General features: G+C 32.6%; 1 protein-coding gene across 1 annotated transcript; it reads left to right on the top strand.

The window, feature by feature from the left end:
- The first annotated feature begins 4,174 nt into the window (after positions 1-4,174).
- Positions 4,175-19,841, top strand: LOC143057574 (alkaline phosphatase-like). Its single transcript, XM_076230890.1, has 10 exons — positions 4,175-4,334; positions 5,014-5,234; positions 8,708-8,885; positions 11,617-11,795; positions 12,908-13,015; positions 14,021-14,123; positions 15,594-15,740; positions 16,140-16,331; positions 17,752-17,880; positions 19,412-19,841. The coding sequence occupies exons 1-10, from the start codon at positions 4,202-4,204 to the stop codon at positions 19,732-19,734; spliced, it is 1,713 nt and encodes a 570-aa protein (XP_076087005.1). The 5' UTR covers positions 4,175-4,201; the 3' UTR covers positions 19,735-19,841.
- Positions 19,842-24,434: the final 4,593 nt, after the last annotated feature.

Below are 24,434 nucleotides of genomic sequence, written 5' to 3'. Positions count from 1 at the left end.
GGACGGATAGCTTACTAGTTTATTGAGCATCAAAGTTCATCCCGGCTGTTTTAGCGGTGTTCGTGATGCTGAATCTAGAGTTTTACGAACAGTGGTTAAGGGCTGTCATTTGTTCTTCCTTATTTTTTCATTTTCTTTTCTACTTTTACTTAACGTAGCGTTTCTCTTCTCTTACTTTCAATGACATGTACCACATTAATCAATTGCGCACTAGTCAAAATGACATTTTATCTATATAACGAAGAAGAAATTTATAACTTTAAACTTATATATACTTTAGGGTCATGTAATGATCAGGTAATTTTCATGTAGAATTTGCAATAATGAATATACTTTATAAACAAAAAGATTACATTTTATAATATCATAAAGTGTGAATTCCTCGGTATCCTTTTAAACTTTATCAGTATCTATTAACATATACTTCACATTTGTTACCCATTATGAATAATTTTACTTTAATTTTTAGAGCCATTTCTCCTAATGCAGATGTTATTTCCAAGGTTTTTTCGTCCTTTTGTCAGATTAATAGATAAACATGAACATTTTGAAACAATATCGATTTTGAGTTTTCAACATGGCCAGTAGTCAAGTATGATTTCAATATGACATGTACCACATTAATCAATTCAGTCAAAATGACATGTTATCTATAAAACGAAGAAAAAATTTATAACTTTAAACTTATATATACTTTAGGGACCGGTATTTTTGGGTCATGTAATGATCAGTTTATTTTCATTTAGAATTTGCAATAATGAATATACTTTATAAACAAAAAGATTACATTTAATCATATCATAAAGTGTGAATTCCTCGGTATCCTTTTAAACTTAATCATTATCTATGAACATATACTTCACATTTGTTACCCATTATGAATAATTTTATTTTCATTTTTAGAGCTATTTCTCCTAATGTAGATGTTAATTCCAAAGTTTTTTCGTCCTTTTGTCAGATAAATAGATGAGCACAAACATTTTGAAACAATTTCAATTTTTTAACGTGTCAAGTATGTTTACCAATTAACCACAGTCAAGTTTACTCAAGATTGCAAATGAAGAAGATGTGGTATCAGTTAAATTGAAGCAACTCTCCACAAAAGACTAAATGAAACAGAAAATAAAAAACTATAGCTCACCGTATTGCCTCAAACAATGAGTAAAACCCACACCGCATATAGTCACCTATACATAGCCGAAAAAATGACAAATATAAAACAATTCAAACGAGAAAACTAACGGCCTGGTAAATTTACAAAATAATGAAACACAATGTATGGTATATTAGAACAAGAACAATTGTAGCCATTCAATTGTATAGTAAGTCTCGATTAGCGACATATCGGTTTGTTTTTCGTTAATTTTTCTACATAAATTAGGCCGTTAGTTCTCTCGTTTGAATTGTTTTACATTGTCATTTCGGGGCCTTTTATAGTTGACTATACAATATGGGCTTTGCTCATTGTTGAAGTACGGTGACCTGTAGGCGTTAATTTCTGTGTTATTTGGTCTCTTGTGGAGATGTGGAGAGTTGCCTCATTGGCAACCATACCACATGTTCTTATTATTTTTAATATATATATATATATAGAGAGAGAGATTTGGTTTGAAGCATGTAAGTATTAGGAAACTTAACTGATATCGTATTATATATCGTATATCAGTTCTTGTAAATTCTGACCTGATTTTTCATTCTTGCGGTTGTTGACCTTCATCAATATCCTTCAATATGACATCGATCGGTTGTGTGTCTACAGATATACCGTCACTCCCATACGTTAGGGTTAATAACATAGTGAGGATCTACTTGAAACTGCTTTTTGAAATAATTAGGCATAGAAACAAAATGTGATTGAAATTTTAAGGTTAGAAAATTAAACAGAAAGTTAATAGCATGGTAACTTTTAGCACATATAGCTATTAAATGATGTTCATCATTCTGTTTCAAAATAACAAGCTTTTAAAGAGACTACTTACTATACATTAACATAGACAGAACTGAATGAGCCGACTAAAATAATGCTATATCAGTATCCTTGTTATTTTAAATATAAGCCATTGCAAATTTATCAAGAACATGTTCCTCCCGGTTTTTCATACACTTGCCAACGACATTTTTTTCTTGCAAGAACTTTGAAAAAAATACAAGAATCTTATAAGATTTCAAAAATGGTATTTTTAAACTATTTGTCATATTTTGAAATTCTTTAATGTTTTCCGATGTGTGATACTAAAGCGCAGACGCATCTTAACATATGATTATCAAATCTGGAGATCCCCCCCCCCCCCCAAACCGTTATTTGATTATCAAATGGTGAAAGTTATATAAAATTGAGAATGGAAATGGGGAATGTGCCAAAGAGACAACAACCCGACCATAGAAAAAAAACAACAGCAGAAGGTCATCAACAGGTCTTCAATGTAGCGAGAAATTCCCGCACCCGGAGGCGTCCTTCAACTGGCCTCTAAACAAATATATACTAGTTCAGTGATAATGTACGCCATACTAATTTCCAAATTGTACACAAGAAACTAAAATTAAAATAATACAAGACTAACAAAGGCCAGAGGCTCCTGACTTGGGACAGGCGCAAAAATGCGGCGGGGTTAAACAATGTCTGGCGTCCAATAGTAAATAAATTATGAAAGAGGAATTAACCGTCCGATTAAATTTTTGACATTAAATCATGTACGGATGTACAAGTACACAGCTACTTTCTGTCAGAATTTGGATGTTCAATTCCATGCCTCGTGTAGAGAGTGTCACTCTAGTAGGTGGCCTGTTGTAATGCAAAATTTATGTCTCATATCCTCATTTTCAAGAAGCAGACACACAGTCCAGAGTTACCTGATTTTTCAACCCGGACAACCTCTGTATGAAATATTCACCGCTGGACGATGAGCAAACATCTATCAAACTATTAAAAAAGATACTCCTTGTTAAAAGAATTCTAGCTTTCTACACGATAAAGTTAATTTAAAAAACTGTAATTGACTTCTTTCCACTAATTCTTTTTTGTCAGTGTCAGTGAAAATTCTCTAATTGAATTATTTTATTTGAGGTATTGGATTATTTGTTCTTGTCCTGAATTTGCATGAAATATTCGCTTCGCGACGCTAAACACACAATACATAGAAAATGTTATGCAAGATTTTTTTTTAAAACGAGGAAGCGAAACAACAACATATCTAGAATGGTGCAGTTTATCATGAAGTATAATAAAGACCCTTTTAGAATCATGAATTCGAATATAATGTAAATAATGTTGTTGATTTTATAAAAGATTGTAATTCTAGGGACCAAAGATTAAGCCTAAATAGGTATTCTTTTCATTTATTTTCCAACGCTTGCGTTTAACCAAAAAAGTGCTTCTGACGAACGAAATAATAAGTGTTATTTTTTTGAGCATACATTTTACTAGGGGCGCATTTCTTTCTAACCAAAATTTTGTAATCGTTGTGTCGCGTTTGTTGTTGTTTTCTAAACGCTACAAAAGTAGAAACAAATACATCGTTTAATAAGCCTTTACTGAACCTGTTTGAACCTTCAATAATGCATGCACATGTTCTTGGTAAACAGAATTTTTACAAACGTAGAAACAAATACTTCGTTTAATCAGGTTGAATTTAGAAACAGATGTAGCATTTGTACTAACAAACGAAAAACGACAAACTGCAGACACATTTTTAGCGTGTGCATAGTTTGTCAAAGTTTATGTAAACTTAGCAAACGTAAGTTTGAAAGAAATGATCAAAACATGTGCGCGCTTAGCCGTTTGCGTCGTTTGTGTTAGAAAGAAATGATCAAAACATGTGCGCTTAGCCGTTTGCATCGTTTGTGTTAGAAAGAAATGCACTCCTACTAGGTTATCTTATTCGGTTACATAAAATATATGTAACAGTCTTATTTGACAACCGAATGAGATTATTTAACAATTGTAAACTTGATTTAAGAGTTGAAATTCCTTAAATGTTCAATTATTTTGTTTTAATTTACATTTTGTACTGCTATTACGCACATACGATTAGTCGAAAAAAACGCAATATTTTGTTTGCGCACGGTATGAGCAGTAAGTAAATTTCTCCGTTTCTAACCATATTATTTATATAGACATGATAGATAATATTTATTTACAAAGCTGTGAAATACCTCTTACGCTAGATAATTATTTGTTATTTGATCTTAGACATTCGGAAAGATGACCATGTTAAACCCGGTTAAAATTGTTGGACTTTTTTTCTTTTTTGTAACTTTAATGCATTCTGGATTAGGTTTTCCATCAAAGGAAACTGGTCCGATTACGGATTCCAAATTTTCAGGAAACGGGGAAAGTGAGTAACAGTTTTCTTTACTCAATAAGTTTTTTTTAAATTTTATTTTCATTTTTTTTGTCATCTTACGTTTTTCAAACAGTGGTTAACTGCTAGATTTATAGACTAATCCCAATGTTTATTTGTGAAATGTTTGCCACTGGATGTAAAATGAAATTGATAAATCTGTGGATTTCTTACGCATAAAAGTTAGCGTTTTTTTCTTTCTTTTAAAAATCATTCTTCACTTGCACTCCATGTGCATTTGATGACATTCCTTGACAGAAATACACATTGGATGTATGTAATTGACTTTACTTTCATTAACTGCATGGGATGGAGCATGTAATAATTAGCATTTATAATCAGACGAACTACAATGCAATTTGCAGTACACAAAGAGCTAAATTTCGGAGAGGAAATTCAATTGAGAATTCTCAAAACGGCTTACATTGATTTTATTCAATATTGTTGTCTCGTTTATTTTATGTGTTTTTTTTTATATGCAGCACAAGTATATTGGCGGAATCAAGCAAACGATGAGCTTCACAAACATTTTAAATCACTAAAAATTGAGGAAGACGAACTACAATGCAATTTTCAGTATACATATAGCTAAATTTCGGAGAGGAAATCCAATTGAAAATAATTCAATATATTTTTTTCTCATTTATTTCATGTTTTTTTTTTATATATGCAGCCCAGGTATATTGGCGAAATCAAGCAAAAGATGAACTTCAAAAATATTTGAAATCGCAGAAAATTGAGAAAGTCGCAAGAAATGTTATTTTCTTTCTGGGAGATGGAATGAGTATACCCACTATAACAGCAGCTAGAATAAGACAAGGCCAACTTAACAACAAAACAGGAGAAGAAAATGTACTCAGCTGGGAGAAATTTCCACACGTTGCATTATCTAAGGTCAGCATGATAATGGTATATTTCTACATTTTGGGACGCTGTGAAAGCACATAAGATTATCCCCGTTTTTTGGGGGTATTCGTGTTTCCCAGTATTTAGTTTCATATGTTTTGTTTTAATTCAGTTATTTCAATTTTAGTCGTTTTTCGTTTTTTTACATGGTGTTGTCTGTTTTGTCAAGGCAACACTTGCATCCACAAAGTGGAATGGGATTGATACAATGCAAGTTGCAAAACTTGTTTCCCAATCCACTATAGATAAATATGTTTAAACTAAATGTTCTTTTGTCTGGTATCTCTATCGTACAATCAGTCAAGTTAAGCGTTTGGTAAAAGTGGAAACAGCCTGAGGTAATGTCTATCAGAACGAAAATGTGCTGGGAATAAGATAACCCCAAAATTATATAGAACAAACGTAGCACGATACTGGTGTCACCTAACGTTACACACTTGAAGACGTTAGCCAAAATAAAAACGTTAGAATGCACGTTTTTCAGATGGCTTTCTAAAATAAATTAACGGATTTTATGAGCGAAATTAATGAACTATAGATTCATGTTTTCTTAGATAATATACTAAGCTTTTTATAAACAAATTAAAAATAAAAGAATATAAATTGAATTGAAACTATTTGTTTAATAAACATTTTAATTGCAAAAGCAATCGATCTTTTTAATACACTACGCACTGCTAATGCACTTATTTATACACTGCAGAATGTCGAGGCGAATGGACTACGGTATATCTAGCATGACAGTGCCATTAAGTTCTGCACAAATATATACAAAGGAATCAGCGGGGACAATAGCTGTTTTCTTTTTTATGATTTTGTATTGGAGCGGATCGGCCTGTCGATCATTATAAATTCCGGAAAACACTTCAGTTCCGCGAGGAAATATTGCTCCCTTCCATGAATCGGTATAGAGCTTTTACCTAAACATTTGATGTTTTCTCAACAAGCAACAAAAACTACCCGCATTCTGAAAAGTCTGTGAAAACCGCAATAATAACAATTTGACGTAACTTTTGTTTATCAGTTTTGTTGCATAACGTTAAAATCGTATGTGGGGACATTGTATCGGACATTATAGTTTTATTTGATATCTCGCATTTTAGATTAAATTTATGAGAATTTACTATCAAAATAGAGATAACTTTTTGTACTTTTTTCCCTTATATTTTGTTTTATGTAGCGAATACCACTGTATCAAATAAATATCATGAAAAAACAGAAAAACTTAACCCTACGTCAATTGGGTTTGAAGGGGACAAAATGTCGGACATTGATATTTGACTCGAATAAAAAGAATTCGTTATTAAAATCCCCGATTATTACATGAGGCGAAAGTGTAAGCTTTGAACAAAATACTAATAAAAAAATTATTTACTTACGACATGGTGATTGCTCTGGTATTCCATCTTTTAGGGACAATTTAGAAAAATGACGGCAATTTTTCGTGCATGGGACACATAATTTATATTATCGAAATCCTTTTTTCTCGAAATTCCGTCTTTTCGAAGAAGAAAATCGACAATACACCATCGACCTATTATGATGTGCTTGTTCTATACAGACTTTTATATCGTTTGGTGAAATTTTTTATATGCTTTTTACAATATTCCGAAAACCCCAAAACTTAAAGTGTAACGCGGGACAAGGAAATAATATTAAAAAATGAAGGTTTAATTGATTTTCACTTAATGAAAAAAGTCTGTTACATATACAAAATTGCAATATTCTGAAACTAGAATTTAAAAGCTTTAAAATGATATATAACACTTAAGAATATCACTTTTAATATTTAATAATTAATGACTTGAATGTGTCTTGTCCGCGATTTCACTAAAATAACACCAGTATCGTGCGACGTTTCAGTCTAACAAGATCGGTAGGTTGTATTGTTCATTTCCTATTCTATACATTCGAATATATCTTATTTCGAACGGTTATTATATTTTTACCAGAAAAATCTACATGTTGTGGACTTTAAGCTAGGTCAATGAGCTATCTGCAACTGTAACCCTTATCTTATGTTATTTGAACGAAAAAACGTTCCTCTTTATAACCCCAACAAAACCTGTAAAACAGTTATGTAAATAAGAAGAAAAAGTAAAATTACTAGGTTGTTTGGTTTAACCAGTAGAAACTTGTAAACTCGAGGTACCACGGACTAAATATATACATAGTTCAAGAGTGATATGACCATACTAATCAGCATGATTTTAATGTTTATCTTTGTTATTTGCTTTATATTATCTGATTTCAATTGAATTTTAAGATTTGCCTAGCTGGTTATTAACGGATCGAAGACAAAATAAATATGCCATATACACGAAAAGGGACTGCAACAATGTCAAATATATGTCTGTAACTGAATACACACACCATCCTTTCAGCTTATAGTAATGTACATGGGCTTTGTTCATTGTTGAAGGTCGTACGGTGACTTATAATTGTTAATGTGTGTGTCACATTGGTCTCTTGTTGAGAGTTGTCTCATTTACAATCATACCACATCTTCTTTTTTTTTTATATGAACATCGAAACGATTGAATGAGTCGTCATTCACATTCGTGTTTTCGATCGATTGTCCAGTTTTTTCTGTGTGTGGAAAACCCATTGTTGGCCTTTGGCTGATTTCTCCTTTTTGGTTGGGTTGTTGTATTTTTGAAACATTCCCCATTTCCATTCTCCATTTTTTTGTATACGCAAATCCTCAATAACCTCCTGCAAAGCCATAGTGGAAACGTTCTGAGAATCTCAGGTAGTCAATTGGGCCACCCGTAAGCAATTCATTCCTTGTTTGATTTTGCCTACCCATGTTTTGTACTTAGGGTTGGGTAGGTAGGATTTATTTTAAACGACATTAGAGTAGGAAACATCAAAAAAACAAAATTAAACGATTTGAGTAATAAACTGTTCGTGTAGGTTACTTCTTAGGTTGGTAGGAAGGCAACATCAAACAATGTAAATTGTATTCGAAGCGAATGGTGGCAATTGTATTTTTCTTCATTAATTTTCTCATACAACTGGTCATTCGGTCATATAACGCATAACGTGTCTGCGTATCTGTACATCCAGCTGGTATTCAAATGTTATGACTTTAGCGTTCCTGGTGAAGGGGCACTCGATTTTTATTAATGTCACTCTTTATATGTAATTTGCAAGACGATTTTCTGCTAATATGAAATAGAAGTGTCCACAAATCCACTATATTCAAATCATTTAATCAATATCTTATAAGTAATGGTATCCTTAATATTGCTGTTGTAGTCATAGTTGAGAGTGTCTTATAGTATGAATACAAGCATCAAATGTTACGGACTGTGACATTATACTGCAATGCTGTAGCCGAGTTTTGAGCTAAAGTTTAAGGAAGTGATCAGATATTTGTACTTGAATCTATGGTCCATTTGGGAAAGAACAATATAAATTGTAATTTTATTGTATTAATCTGTAGAACTTTTTTGCAGACATATAACCAGGACCATCAAACACCAGATTCGGCTGGAACAGCAACACAATTTCTTTGTGGTATTAAGACAAACTCTGGGGTTTTAGGAGTAGACGGGAGTGTTAAGCCAAAAGATTGTTCTTCAATGACCGATAAGTCAAAGGTCACATCGATTGCCGACTGGTCAATACAGAAAGGTAAAACATTTTACTGTTACTATGTTTAAAGGTAATAAAAAGTTTTATTGACGTGTCGATGATGAGTCTGTCATGTGAAAGAAACGCATGTCTGACGTACAAAATATATAGCCTGGTGTATATTTGAGGAATGACTGTCTATGAACAAATAACATCACTGAAAATGTGGTGCACACTGAATAACCCGCGTTTGTTATTTCTAATAGACGGATAAAATATTACAGTTATTTCTTAGGGAGCTTCCATTTGATTTTTATGGGGAGGGCTAGGATGAAAAATTTTGTCCAGCATTTTTTTTAGCTGTAATCTCTGTCCTGCCTTTTCATTTTTCACTCTAATCGGTCCTGCCTTTTTTTTTATAGTTTATCCTGACTTTTTTTTACCTCAATTGTCGTCCTGACTTTTTTTTTGCAAGTGTCACATCCTGCCTTTTTTTTACTCAAAACTCCTGTCCTGCCTATTTTTTTTCAAATTTCATCCTAGCCCCCCTCCCCCCCCCCCCCATAAAAATCAAATGGTAGCTCCCTTATTTTAAATTCTAAATTCCATTATAAACCGAAGTAAATCATGAAAAAACGTTGATGACGTCACGGTCACATGAATAAATTATGTCTATGAACTAAAAAACAAAAAGTCAGTTAATCAGAAGATGCGTTACATCCAAAATGAAATTTAAATGAGTTAAAGGGGCATTAGCTACGAGATATATAAAAAAGTTATTCGACCTCATTGAATCCGTATTCATGAGAAATCAATTTAACCCCCTAGCGAGAGATGGATAAGTGAATTGTATGTGTAAAGGTATTGAAAGGCAAAGAATGTCAGCATTGAAAGTGAAATAGAGTTTATGATAAATCATTTGATTGACTGATTCGATCCACAAAAAAAATATTCTTATACAGGTAAAAACGATGATTAACCTACTTTTTTAATCTATAATATGAATTTAAACAAGACCTAGAAAAATCGCTTAATGTATTAACATTTATCATGCCAAGAAATTGCCTCCGTTGAAATTCTGCAAACACCCCAAAGAGAAAATTACATGGATGATTAATATTGACCATTTGGTATATGGCTGTGTTCTAAGCGACACGTACATGAAGGTCATAAATTAATTTGTTGAATGAAATCAAATATTTAACTACTAATGGGTGCCGAATAACGTAGGAGGTCGACCGGAATTTTTAGCGAGGCTTTCTTGGCATGTAACATAAAGAAACACAGGGTTATAATCCATAGAACAAAAAATCTACAGGGAATACTTTTATCTTATGAACTCTACATTTGAAAGGTTTATTATTATATCTATTTAATTAAAAGAGAAAAACAAATGTAAAACAAATTGTGAATGGTCTTTCTACCTTCCTCCGTAACAGAAAGAAAACGCAGGGTTATAATCCATAGAACAAAAAATGGGCAGTGGCAAATATTTCATGTATATTTTGAACACAGACGGAATTAACCCAGCACCCTTTGCCAAAAAACCCTTATTTTTCTTATTTGTGCCTTCGGACTTTATGTTTTGAATTGTAGTTTCACTTTCCATATTCGGTATTTATTCTAATGTAAGCCCCACGTGGTAAAAATCACGTGATGCAGGAATATAGTATCTTGGAGTTGGGCTATTTCTTCCTTTTTTGGGGCGCATACTCCAAGCAAACAACATGCATGTGTATAACGGCACTGTAGATTTTCGTATTAAATAAAGAAAGTTGCCGGTCCGGTACATAAACAGATTGGTTATAAAGCAAAGTTTTAATTTTAATCAGATAGGAAAGCTTAATTCGAGTGTTGAAAATAGAGAGCACAAAAAAAGGGGGGGGGAGGAGGTGTTCCACAGGGAATATTTTTATCTTATGAACTCTACATTTGAAAGATTTATTATTATATCTATTTAATTAAAAGAGAAAAACAAATGTAAAACAAATTGTGAATGGTCTTTCTACCTTTCTCCCATGCCAAGAAATTGCCTCCGTTGAAATTCTGCAAACACTCCGTAGAGCAAATAACATGGATGATTAATATTGACCATTTGGTATATGGCTGTGTTCTAAGCGACACGTACATGAAGTTCATAAATTAATTTGTTGAATGAAATCAGATATTAACTACTAATGGGTGCTGTAGGAGGTCGACCGGAATTTTTAGCGAGGATTTCTTGGCATGCTTTATGTTTACATCGCTTATACGGTCATCGGATGATTTTTAAATGGCGTCTAGACTAAAATACACACGAAACGAAGCTACGTATAATCATGCCCATGCCCTGTTAATTGTTTATTTTAGACTTTTGATAGTTTGGATAAATGTTTCACAATGTAATAAATCAATTCTGGGAATTTGAATCAAATCGGAGAACATGACAGCTAGTGCCCCTTTAACAACACACTTAATAAAACCGAAAAAAGCCTGAAAAACAAACTAAACTAACTGACGTACAAAGAAAACATACCAAACAAGCACACAGCTTAGAAAGAACTGAATATGCATATGTCAGCAAAAATTCAGAGAAGTGCCACATGCAATACATGTATTTTAAAAGAAAATAATGTCTCTCGCATATGATTTAATTTAAACTCAATGATCCTTCGTCATACATGTACCAGACATGAACCATTGACAGTTTGACATAAACGAATTTGAAGAGTGCACTTAGAATTTCATCTTTTATAAAAAAAAATATTATTTTAAATGTTGCTTTAGTTCAATTTTGTCTGTCTTTTATTAGAAAAATCTGTTGGTATTGTTACAACTACAAGAATTACTCATGCAACACCAGGGGGCGCCTATGCCAACACACCGTATCGGAATTGGGAGGTTGACTGGCATTTAGAAAATGTAACAAACAAAGAAAATTGTCCTGATATTGCAAAACAGTTAATCAATGATTACAAATCTAGCATTAAGGTAAGTGAAATTTACCCAGAAAATAGAAAGATATGAAACGAACGTATGGAACATATCAAATGTTTATTAATATGTTTATTGAAAGAGTGTATTGCACACACGCAACTTCAGAGATGAAGGCTATAATCATTACAGATGGAACGATGAGACTACTCGATCATCGAGATCCTGCACCGAAGTATGTAAAACACTTATATTTTAGTTATAAAATCAAGGACGTATAACTAACAAATTCTTAGAAATGTCGAAGCGGCGGTTTCCGCTGAAGCTTTCTGCAGATCTCGTGTTTTCTCGCGATTCGCGGCACTTCTCGGATTTTATCCAGACGGTATCGGGAGTTTCCTTCTAATATACGTCCTTGATAAAATTGATACAGTATCAATCAATACGTCGCTGGGCTTCTAAAACGTACATGACTTTTTTGGCTAAAAATAAATACTTTTTGACACCAATGGTCTGGGCGGAGGATTTCTTTGGTATCACAAAATAGCATACAGTTAGACCAATCAAAATGTGTGAAATAAGACATATAACAAAATTGCCAATGTCAGTTGTTTGTAAAGTTTGCTTCCAAAATGTTGTATGAAAACCTGAAAATCGTTGTAGAATGGCTTTGGGAAAAAAATAATTGTACATTTCTTTATTTCTGTGAAAATAATTTAAGGTCTTGGATAATCCAGAAATGTTTTTATTTCACTGCTATTTACAAAATTGTTCAAGTTCACATACTACATTTTGGAAGCATGGATTTTACCAAAATTTTCAAAGCCTGTTTGTGAGATATTTTTTTCTTGAAATTTACAACATTTTAGAAGCCCAGCGACGAATACTCGGATCAGAGATAGTTGTATATTCTCTAACTTAAATGTCTTTGAAATTGTGTTAAATTTCCAAGAAGCCTTTGTCTGAAATAACACCATAATAACCATATAAAGTAACAATAACCACATTAAACATTTCATCAAAATCGGAACTCAAATAAGTTTATGACAATAATTGAAAACAATGTTTTATGTGAAATGATATGGAATTAAGGATAGGTGATACACAATTGACGTAAGACTAGTAGATGATTACAATGCATGTTCAAATTTTCTTTTGCTTCTGTATAGGTATTGATGGGTGGAGGACGGCGATACTTCCTACCAAACAACGAAACTGATCCTGTTATTGGTCTAAACAGCAAAGATGGAAGGCGAGACAATAGAAATCTGATTGAAGTTAGTAGGTGTAATAGAACAACAAAAAATATGGGGTATTCATTTATGACAAAACATTAGTAAATGCGCAACAACACATTGTTAAAAGTTTAGTACAAAATCTGGTCTAAAAATTAGAGAATGCTTTTGCACACATAACAGTATCTATCTTATTAAAAGGAAAACCATAACTTAAAAAAAAAAATTATATATATCTCAAGCTCGTGGATTTTTATACGACTTCCACACAGCACAAGAGTTGGTGTATTTTATAGAAAAAGGATGTTGTATAACATATAGGTGAGACAAGATTGTACATCAATTAACTTTAAATGAATTTCTTTAAATAATATACATATTAAGTAAACAAATAAACTGTTGACTTGGAAGTATAAATATAAGGTTATCAACACAAATATAAACCAACAAAGATATATATGAAGACTCAAGACTTTGTCCTCTATCAATAAACACTATTTCTGTTATCAAGTTATAATTGTTTAAGTCGTGTAACAGTTTTGTGTAAATACAGTTTGCTGTAATGACATATTGATCTAGAAAAAGAGGAAAACTATTATTTGTGAGATATCTGATTTGTTGAAGAAATTTTCTTAAAAAAAAAAAAAAAAAAAAAAATAGCTCTACAGTTACAGAGGTATATCGTCTCAAACTATAAAACAAAATCTTAAAGGTAAAATGGAATCTCTGTAAAACCACCTTTTTTAAAGATACCAGCTTATTATTTAGTTCGCCAGACGCGCAGATTTTCTACAAAAGAGAGGCCAAACATACCCTACAGACGTTCAAATTTACAAGTCAAAAATAAACTGTCAATGTTATCATTTTCGTTTTGGCAATGGTTTTGTGTTTTCCTTTCTCGTGGGTTGTTTTTTTTTATTTTTATTTTTATTTTTCTCCATGTGATTGTAATCTTATACTTAAAATACCAACAATAATATTCCATCCTATTGTTGTTTTGCTTAGAGCTTAAAACGTTTGTGATAGTATACAATATTTACATTTTAGGAATGGATTAATGATAAACAACAAAGAAATGTTAATTATGACTATGTATGGAATGCTACAGAATTCAATAAAATTGATCCTCGATCTACTGAATATATTCTAGGTAAGTACAATTTCGAGCCTAAGTGATAGTCTTTGTAAGAATCAGACAATTTAGAAACCTTTCAAAACATGACAAAAAGAAACTGACGGACCTAACGAGGATGCATCATCGTTTGAAGTTATTCTCATCCTGATTAAATAATAGGTCTTTGCGTATCTGGTGATTCGAAAAATGTAAAATCACAAAAATGCTGAACTCTGAGGAAAATTCAAAAGGAAAAGTCTCTAATCAAATAGCAAAATCAAATGACAAAACACATCAAACGAATATCACATTCCTGACTTGGTACAGGCATTTTCAAATGTAGAAAATGGTGTATTGAACCTGGTTTTATAGCACTAAACCTCTCTTTTGTATGACAGTCGCATCAAATTCCATTATGTTTACAACGATGCGTGATCTTTTTCCACATGTGGCACCCGTTGCTTAATTTTTATGCAGATTGGCACTTAGTATCGCATATATACCAAATTTATACGAAATGGATTCGTCAGATAAGTTCAACAAATAAAATCCACCTTTCTACAAGAACAAATACAGTAATTGTCAATAATTATACCCAAGAACCATCAGGGGTCGGAACCAACTTCTATTAACAGTAACATCGACCAACACAGTAAAGGGTTTTATACCTTCTTGAAATTTGCACTTAAATTAAATTGGAAACACTATCATGTCCATGATGGTTATAATAGATTGAGTTCATTTCTAATATTTGATATTACGTAGCCTTGAAAGATCTTGCTGTTTTGTTCGACACTTAATCTAATTAGATTAGATATCCACTGCTCTCGCAAAACTAAAGAGCATTAAGAGGAATATTATTTATTTAAGTATAGACACTTTCCGATACTGCTCACATGAATTTTACATTCAATTTGACATCGATTACTTAAAACAGAAGAAATATTAAACGCTAATGTCATAAAAATCAGAAGATTTATAACCTATTTTTCGACTTAAATCATTGCAAAAGAACAAATACATGCATCTACTTCAATATCACAGAAATACAACATCATTACGTCACCACAGGGCAAGGTTGCATGAGAGGAATCAACTGTTGAACTCTCAATGTACAATATAAAATATTTTTAAGAGAAAACGATAGGACATTCCGTGAAGGATTTAGAAATAATCATATATTACAGAACAGTTGCTTTCTTGGGAAATAATATCTTATTATAAAAAATGCTTCAATACAGTTCCTGTGTACTTAACTGAACTGTACGACATATTAAAGTAATGCCTGCTAAATTTCAATAGTGCTACAGGCACTAGGATTTAACATTTTCAAAAAGCTAATAACTTACACCCAAAAGTAAGATAATAGAAAAAAATTAATGAAAATATTTTTGAAAACATGAAGGTTATAATCACATATACTTGTGTACAGTACTGTAGATACTGTGTGAAGAAAAATCTGTGTTTGCTTGAATGTTACTCTTTTTCAACCACACTTGTTTGTAGGCCTATTTAACTCTGATCACATGTCGTTTGAGTTGGACAAAGCTAATCAGACTGTGCCGGAACCTACATTAGCAGAAATGACAGAAAAGGCTATCAAAACTTTACGTATGCATGACAATAACAAAGGCTACTTTCTTCTTGTAGAAGGTATGTCAAGTTCCATATATCAAGATACAAGCATATACTTAGTAGTAAAAAGTGATACATGTAGTGTTTATGTTTAATATATTGAATATATAAGACCCACTATTCACAAGTTTTCCTGGTAGAAATATATAAAAGAAAGACAAGCTTGATGTAAAAATACACAATGCAACCATTTCTTTATGAGTCTGTCCGCGCTAGAAGAAAAACATAAGCATGTTAAGAGATTAAGGAAAACAACCGAATACCGAGGAAAATTCAAAACGGACAATTCGTAATCAAATGGCAAAATCAAAAGCTCAAACACACCAATAAATGATTATAATTTTAATTTAATCATCAATTCCTGCCTTGTTAAAAGGTTAATATGACCTAAGCATAACATGTTATATAATTATTTAGGAGGCAAAATAGACTGGGCTCATCATTATGGAGAAGCGGATTTGGCTTTATCTGAAACTATTGCAATGGCTGATGCTGTTGCTGTAGCTGATAAACTCACAAGTGATCAGGATACTCTCATCATCGTCACAGCTGATCATGCACACACGATGACTATTGTTGGATATCCTGACCGAGGCAATCCGATACTAGGTAACTATGAAATACGTTTTACTTTTAACAAATTGTATCCATCTTATGACTTATTGCAGTCCACTCGAAATATTTGTTCATCTTATGACTAATTGACTAATTGCTAGTTGTGTTTTTTTATACAATTTTTTGCGTAGAAACCTAACATGTATGTTGTTGTGCCCTGCAAAATTGTCAAATACTTATATTATCTGTATACAACAGTGACATTATCAGTATTGTTTTGGAAATCTTTTAAAACATGCCTTATAAAAAAGAGACACATTATTGTCAAGATGTATTGTGCCAAGCGGACAATAACAAATCATTAATCGATGAAAAATAGAAAGATCAAGTTTCCTTTATCTTAAACAATACAGATACATTGAAAGGGTAAGCGGATCTTACTTTATATTTGATACCATTCGTTTTACTTTTAAACAGGCATTTTTAAGTTAAGTCTGCACAATGCACAAACTGAAACTTGGACATGTTGGATGGAGAGTTGTCTAATTGGAACTCATGCTGCATCTTCTTATATCTTTATTATGACACAACTAGTTCTTAGGCTAGCATAACAACTCAGTTATATAATCTGTAACCAATACTCTCCCTTACGAACTATAGAAGAGAAGCTAAATATACCAAAATAATATTTACACTCGAAAACAAACTGACAATATCATTACAAAAGACTACAAAAAATACCCCAGCAGTACACCAGACACATCAAAGAAAATTTGTGACTGAGTAACCCAACGCTGACTCCACCTATAACCGCGAGAGATTTCAGGTATTCCGGAAGTGTAAGCAGATTCTTATCCACGTGCGGCACCCGTCGTGCTGCTCTTTTAATTACAAATCCAGTGATTACTGTATTCGGTCGATCATGTTTGTGGAAAAGAGGACGAGATTTTGGTTACAACAGGTGGAATATATCTATCGTCATTCTTGAAACAGATATTCTATAATGGTCAACAAACTCGTGATGGAGTCCGTAAAATGTTCAAAGTCTTATTTCAAATTCACCACTTCTGAATTCTTTGTTGTTCAGTACCTTCCTTGTAAGCAGCAACCCTCTTTCAAGGAAGTCATAATGGAAAATACATGGTAGTCTTTCGCGAATTGAAACTTATTCGAACTTCACGAAAGCTTGATAATCCCGTTCAGTATATCTAATAAACGATCAACACAATTGTTTTAATATGATAATTGCAATTGCAAAACGATTTAACCTTGATTGCTTTTTTTATTGACGGAGATCCACGAGTCTTTTACTCTAAATCTTTTCAAGGATATAATTAAATCATAATGATAAGACATATAGACTTTGGTCTCGGGAGAGTTGTCTCATTGGCAATCATACCACATCCTCTTATTTGTCTAAAATGTCATTTGAATAGGTAAATATTATAACTTATTCCTGTATGTTGATTCATAGGTTTAGTTAAAAATGACGGAAAAGTTTCTATGGCTAAAGACAATTTACCATACACAACAATTGCGTATGCAAATGGACCCGGTGCAATAGAACGACGTCCAAGGAAGAATTTAACTGGTGTAGATACAGGTAATATTATCTGTAAAAATAAAGTTTACGATTTACCCTTTGATAGTAAAACATTTTGTATTTCTTAAAGTAATTTTGTCTGTAGCAATCATATAACTGTTTTAAAAGTCACAGAATAAAACAACATACAAATAATCGAATATTAGCCATAATCTGTAAGCCTCTGAAAGACAAACAATTCAACTACTTGTGTATGATGTTAGATGATTTGTTGTAAACGGAAATTCACCACACTGTACCTTCTTGAAACAAGATTGAATAAAAAAAAAGCAAACAAATTCAACCAACTTTGAAGACCCATTGGTGGACTTCGGCTGTTGTCTGCTCTATGGTTGGATTGTTGTCTCTTTGACACACTAGCCATTTGCATACTTAATTTTAACTATGCAAAAAGTAAAATAGCAAAATTCCAAAAATTCCTATATCAAAAGGCAAAATCAAAAGCTTAAACACATCAAACGAATGGACACAACTGTCATATTTCGGATGTGGTACCAGCAGTTCGTACTCAGTTCCTTGAGTAGAAAATGGTGGTAAGAACCAAGTTTTATAGCTAGCTAAACCATTCACTTCTATGACAGTCGCACATAATTCCAGTATTTCGATAACAAAGTGTAAGCAACCCAAACAGACATAATAGGTCAAATTGTCATAATGTTGATACAGCTATTAACATAATTAACATTAATCAATACCTGTAAAACAAAGAACAGCAAAAAATGCATATAGACACTCTATAGACAATGTACGTAAGCAATACTGAAAGCCAAGAAAATATCGAGCCCCGCCAAATGTATATTACAAAAAACGGACTAAACAGCAAACAAATACAAATAAAAAGAACACCATAACACTAAATAATGCTGATAAACAAGATCAGTACATATAATCTATACTTCAAGACCATAAGACGATCATGCATTATTTATGTAGTTGATACAGATTTTTTATCAACAAGGGTTTGGTATCTTCCGGTGCTCTTAATTGAACCAGATTGGTTTTAAAACAAAACAATAAACCACTACAATTGCATACTACAACGTAACAAAACGTGTGTCGTCTCTGTAACAAACAGAATCCAGTAATTGAGAAATTAAAAAAAAATTATTTTCAACCTATTTAAAGAGAGGCAAAAATACCAATGGGATATTCAAACTGATAAGCCGAAAATAAACTGACAATGCCGTGGCAAAAAAGTAAAACAAATAGACGTTAAGAGAAACAACAAAACACAAAACAAGATTTGGGTCCTTTTATAGCCGACTATGCTGTATGGGCTTTGCTCATAGTTGAAGGTTGTACGATGACCTATAGTTGTTATGTTAATCTCTTTCGGAGAGTTGTCTCATTGGCAATCATACCACATCCTATTTTTATATATTCTTTTATAATATATTATGTACGTTATTTGTTCACCAAGTTATTTCAACAAAAACTAATACACATACCCACAATTTTGCGATTAATTTTGAGTAAACATAATGATATGCGTAATGCAAATTAAAAGGTTTTGTGACTTTTCTGTTTATAGATGACAAACATTTTCATCAGCAATCCGGAATAAAAATGGGTTACGAAACACACGGTGGAGATGACGTTGCTATCTTTGCACGTGGTCCAATGTCACATTTGTTTCAGGGTGTTCATGAGCAGCATTATATTGCGCATGTCATGGCATTTGCTTCCTGTGTTGGCGAATATGCTAATGAGAATGATTGTGCAGCAGCAATTGTTAATCAACCAAAACAGAATCCAGTTAACACAAATGTATCTAACAGTGGGGAGCAAAATTCTCAATATAGATTTTTGTTGTTGTTATTAGTTTTTATAACTGTCTTTCCAATAGTATACTAGTATACAGTTATTTTTTGTTTTGTTATGTTTTTTCTTTGCTTTCGGTAGAAGTATTAAATGCATGGATGAATTTAAAATAAAAAGAAGTTAGCCTTTATTCTCCTCAACACCTGTTCATGTTCATATTTAACTCACCAAACATACATGATTTATAATGTTAGATACCAGACGTGTATTTTGTCTAAACAAGATTCACCATTGTGCTTTGACTGAAACAATTGGATATCCAAAATTAAATACGAAGTTGAATAACATTGAAACTTTTAAATATCATCCTCGATGTACGGTTCTGTGTATTACTAAAGATAACTCAAACATGCACACCAAATTTGAAAGGGATTTTGTAACTGGTATAAAATACTTTTTAAAAATAACAGTAATTCATGTAAAAATAAGAATGCAAGCTTACTAGTTTATGTGTATCAAAGCTTTTTAATGTCATTTGATAAAGTGTTCAAAATAAAGATGGTTTGATTTTTTAGTAAATACACGCTCTGATAAGATACCTGTGATATCAAAACAATACCGAACTCTAAGTAAAATTCAAAACGAAAAGTCCCTAATCAAATGACAAAAGCAAAAGCAAACACATCAATCAAATTGATAACAAACTGTCTTATTTCTGACTTGGATAAGGCATTTTCTTATGTAGAAAATGGTTGATTAGACCTGGATGCATACAGAGCAAACATCTCACTTGTATGACATTCACAAAAAGATCCTTATTTTGACAACGATGTATATTCAAAACATAACCATTCAATTAAACTAACCAACGTTTTAATCTATATAAAAACGATCAATAATTTCTGTTGAATGGTTTTACACTAATATTTTTGGGGACCCGCAAAGTTTTCTGTTCGACGTAAACCAAAACGTGTTGAAACCCGTACTTTGACTATAATGGTTTACTTTTACAAATTATGACATGGATGGAGAGTTGCCTCATTAGCACATCTTATTATACATAATATAACAGGTAAACATGTCAAAAATAGGGGTACAGCAGTCAGCATTGTGTTATAATCTTAATCAATATTTCACAAGTGTTGAAATGTTACACAAAAATTAACACAATAAAAACCCAACCAAATATGTCAACAAGAAACACCAAAAAGGCATATAAACGATGCACATTAGTAAACACGAAAGACAAAAAGTACAAAATTTACTATCGCACAAATTGTATAAGTACATCAGATAGATAGTTCCAAAAACAAACTATAAACCGTTAAAGTAATATTGACAAAGACAAACGAAAGAATGCAATAATACGTTATTTAAATGATAAACAACGTCAGTGCCTAGTATCTGTACATCAAAATCGTAGTGTATTATTTAAGAACTTGATATGCAAACTTCATCTACAAGGTTTTGGTATTTTCCGTTGTATTTTTTTTTAGAAAAAGGACGAGACATTCTTTGACATACCCTATTTCATTGACTTTTGGCTCAGACACTGGTGACGTAAAAGCAACTGCAAGCTCATGAATAACGAATTATTTGGTAAAAGTATATCCCAAATGCAGGTGAAGTTGGTATACTGCTATCTAATTGGGGGAAATTGATAATTTCAAAACTAAAATCATCTCGTGTGTCATAGATTCTGGTACTGCGATGACCGTTAATGAAAAATTTGAGGTATTATAGTCTCGAAATGCGACAGATGAAGCTATGAAAATATAGCAATTTAGAGATTCGTCGGAGTCAATTATTCACAACAGTCAATATGGCTTGTTGTAGCTACATGACTTCCTCACATGTTTTGTTCGAATAGTTTGGGTGCATTACTGCCAGAAAAGAGTTAAAATGACAAAATCACTGACCTCTGAAGAAAATTTAGAACGGATTTTCCGTAATCAAATGGCAAAATCAAACGCGCAAACAATCAAACAAATAGATAACTGTCATATTTCATGACTTGGTACAGACATTTTCGTATATAGAAATTGTGGATTTAACAGTGGTTTTAAAGCTAGCTAATCCTGTCGTTTGTATGAGAGTCGCGTACGATTTCATTATATTGACAACGATGTGTGTCCAAAACAAACAGACATTATAGGTAAATTGTAGGTACAGCAGTCAACGTTGTGTTATAATCTTAATCACTATAAAAGAAACAAATATATAACTTAAAGAATATTAATAAGGCATACTGTAAAGCACATTCAGCAAAAAATATAAAAAATACAATAGCACAATAACGGTATATATAATTACAGCGACACGTCAAATGGATATCATTAAAAACAGGCTAAATGGTGTTAGTAATACTCAAAAAGACAAAGAAAGAAAACCATAAGACATTATGAATATGACAAACGCCGTCAGTACCCAGAATCTATACTCCAAGACAATTGTGTATTATTTGAGAAGTTGATACGGAATATTTATCAACAAGGTCTTAGTACCTTCCGATGAACCTTTTTTGAAAAAAACCGTTGAGATGTTCTTTGACATACCCCTGGTTCATCAACTTTTTGTTCAGACACTGTTGACGTATTACAAAATCTGAGTAGCAAATCGAAGCTTTTGAATACCGAATAAGTTGGAAAATGCATATTCAATATGCAGGTGAATCTGATATATTGCTACTAAGATGGCGGAAATGGATAGTTTCAAAATCAAAATCTCGTATGTCATAGTTTTTCTGGTAGTGAGATGACCGTGTTTGTTAAATTCGAGGTATAAGTCTAAAATGTGGCAGATAAAGCCGTGTCTGTTATTTCTTTAATCTATAGTTCTGGAGGAAATATTAATGGAAACGTTTGGATTGATAATGGAAAGATCATCATCTTTATATCTGAAAGGGAAATTAAAAGACCTGTTTTTTTATGTTCTTGTTTTTGAGAAGTGTCTGAAATATATATGATATATAAGGCATGAAGATGTTATTGTTACAGATCAGCTAAAATAATTTTTCGAAAAAACTAAGGATTTTCTTACCCCAGGAGTAGATTACCTTAGCCATATTTGGCACAACTTTTTTGGAATTTTGGATCCTCAATGCTCTTCAACTTTGTATTTATTTGGCTTTTTAACTATTTTGATCTGAGCGTCACTGATGAGTCTTATGTAGACGAAACGCGCGTCTGGCGTATAAAATTATAATCCTGGTACTTTTGATAACTATTTACACCACTGGGTCGATGCCACTGCTGGTGGACGTTTCGTCCCCCTGGTTCATCAACTTTTTGTTCAGACACTGTTGACGTATTACAAAATCTGAGTAGCAAATCGAAGCTTTTGAATACCGAATAAGTTGGAAAATGCATATTCAATATGCAGGTGAATCTGATATATTGCTACTAAGATGGCGGAAATGGATAGTTTCAAAATCAAAATCTCGTATGTCATAGTTTTTCTGGTAGTGAGATGACCGTGTTTGTTAAATTCGAGGTATAAGTCTAAAATGTGGCAGATAAAGCCGTGTCTGTTATTTCTTTAATCTATAGTTCTGGAGGAAATATTAATGGAAACGTTTGGATTGATAATGGAAAGATCATCATCTTTATATCTGAAAGGGAAATTAAAAGACCTGTTTTTTTATGTTCTTGTTTTTGAGAAGTGTCTGAAATATATATGATATATAAGGCATGAAGATGTTATTGTTACAGATCAGCTAAAATAATTTTTCGAAAAAACTAAGGATTTTCTTACCCCAGGAGTAGATTACCTTAGCCATATTTGGCACAACTTTTTTGGAATTTTGGATCCTCAATGCTCTTCAACTTTGTATTTATTTGGCTTTTTAACTATTTTGATCTGAGCGTCACTGATGAGTCTTATGTAGACGAAACGCGCGTCTGGCGTATAAAATTATAATCCTGGTACTTTTGATAACTATTTACACCACTGGGTCGATGCCACTGCTGGTGGACGTTTCGTCCCCGAGGGTATCACCAGCCCAGTAGTCAGCACTTCGGTGTTGACATGAATAACAATTATATAGTAATTTTTATAAATTTTCTGTTTTCAAAACTTTGAATTTTTCGAAAAAACTAAGGATTTTCTTACCCCAGGAGTAGATTACCTTAGCCATATTTGGCACAACTTTTTTGGAATTTTGGATCCTCAATGCTCTTCAACTTTGTATTTATTTGGCTTTTTAACTATTTTGATCTGAGCGTCACTGATGAGTCTTATGTAGACGAAACGCGCGTCTGGCGTATAAAATTATAATCCTGGTACTTTTGATAACTATTTACACCACTGGGTCGATGCCACTGCTGGTGGACGTTTCGTCCCCGAGGGTATCACCAGCCCAGTAGTCAGCACTTCGGTGTTGACATGAATAACAATTATATAGTAATTTTTATAAATTTTCTGTTTTCAAAACTTTGAATTTTTCGAAAAAACTAAGGATTTTCTTACCCCAGGAGTAGATTACCTTAGCCATATTTGGCACAACTTTTTTGGAATTTTGGATCCTCAATGCTCTTCAACTTTGTATTTATTTGGCTTTTTAACTATTTTGATCTGAGCGTCACTGATGAGTCTTATGTAGACGAAACGCGCGTCTGGCGTATAAAATTATAATCCTGGTACTTTTGATAACTATTATCTATAGTAAACATCTTCATGCCTTATATATCATGTACTGCAGTACGCCGCTAGATTAAAACTGACGAGGAAAGGTAACACACGGCCAGCGAAAGCTCTTTTTAGTAAGAGCCCAGGTGGTCGTGTGGTCTAGCGGG

This window comes from Mytilus galloprovincialis, chromosome 13 (assembly GCF_965363235.1).
Source record: "Mytilus galloprovincialis chromosome 13, xbMytGall1.hap1.1, whole genome shotgun sequence".
Taxonomy (NCBI): domain Eukaryota; kingdom Metazoa; phylum Mollusca; class Bivalvia; order Mytilida; family Mytilidae; genus Mytilus; species Mytilus galloprovincialis.
The sequence above is the reverse complement of the archived record's forward strand: the minus strand, read 5'-3'. Positions and strand labels throughout refer to the sequence as shown.

Bases quoted from the DNA above. Each gene is read 5' to 3' on its own strand.
- LOC143057574 (XM_076230890.1), top strand. From the start codon at position 4,202: ATGACCATGTTAAACCCGGTTAAAATTGTTGGACTTTTTTTCTTTTTT. The intron at 8,886-11,616 runs GTAAAACATTTT...GTCTTTTATTAG, and splicing joins CGACTGGTCAATACAGAAAG to AAAAATCTGTTGGTATTGTT. The intron at 13,016-14,020 runs GTTAGTAGGTGT...TTTACATTTTAG, and splicing joins ACAATAGAAATCTGATTGAA to GAATGGATTAATGATAAACA.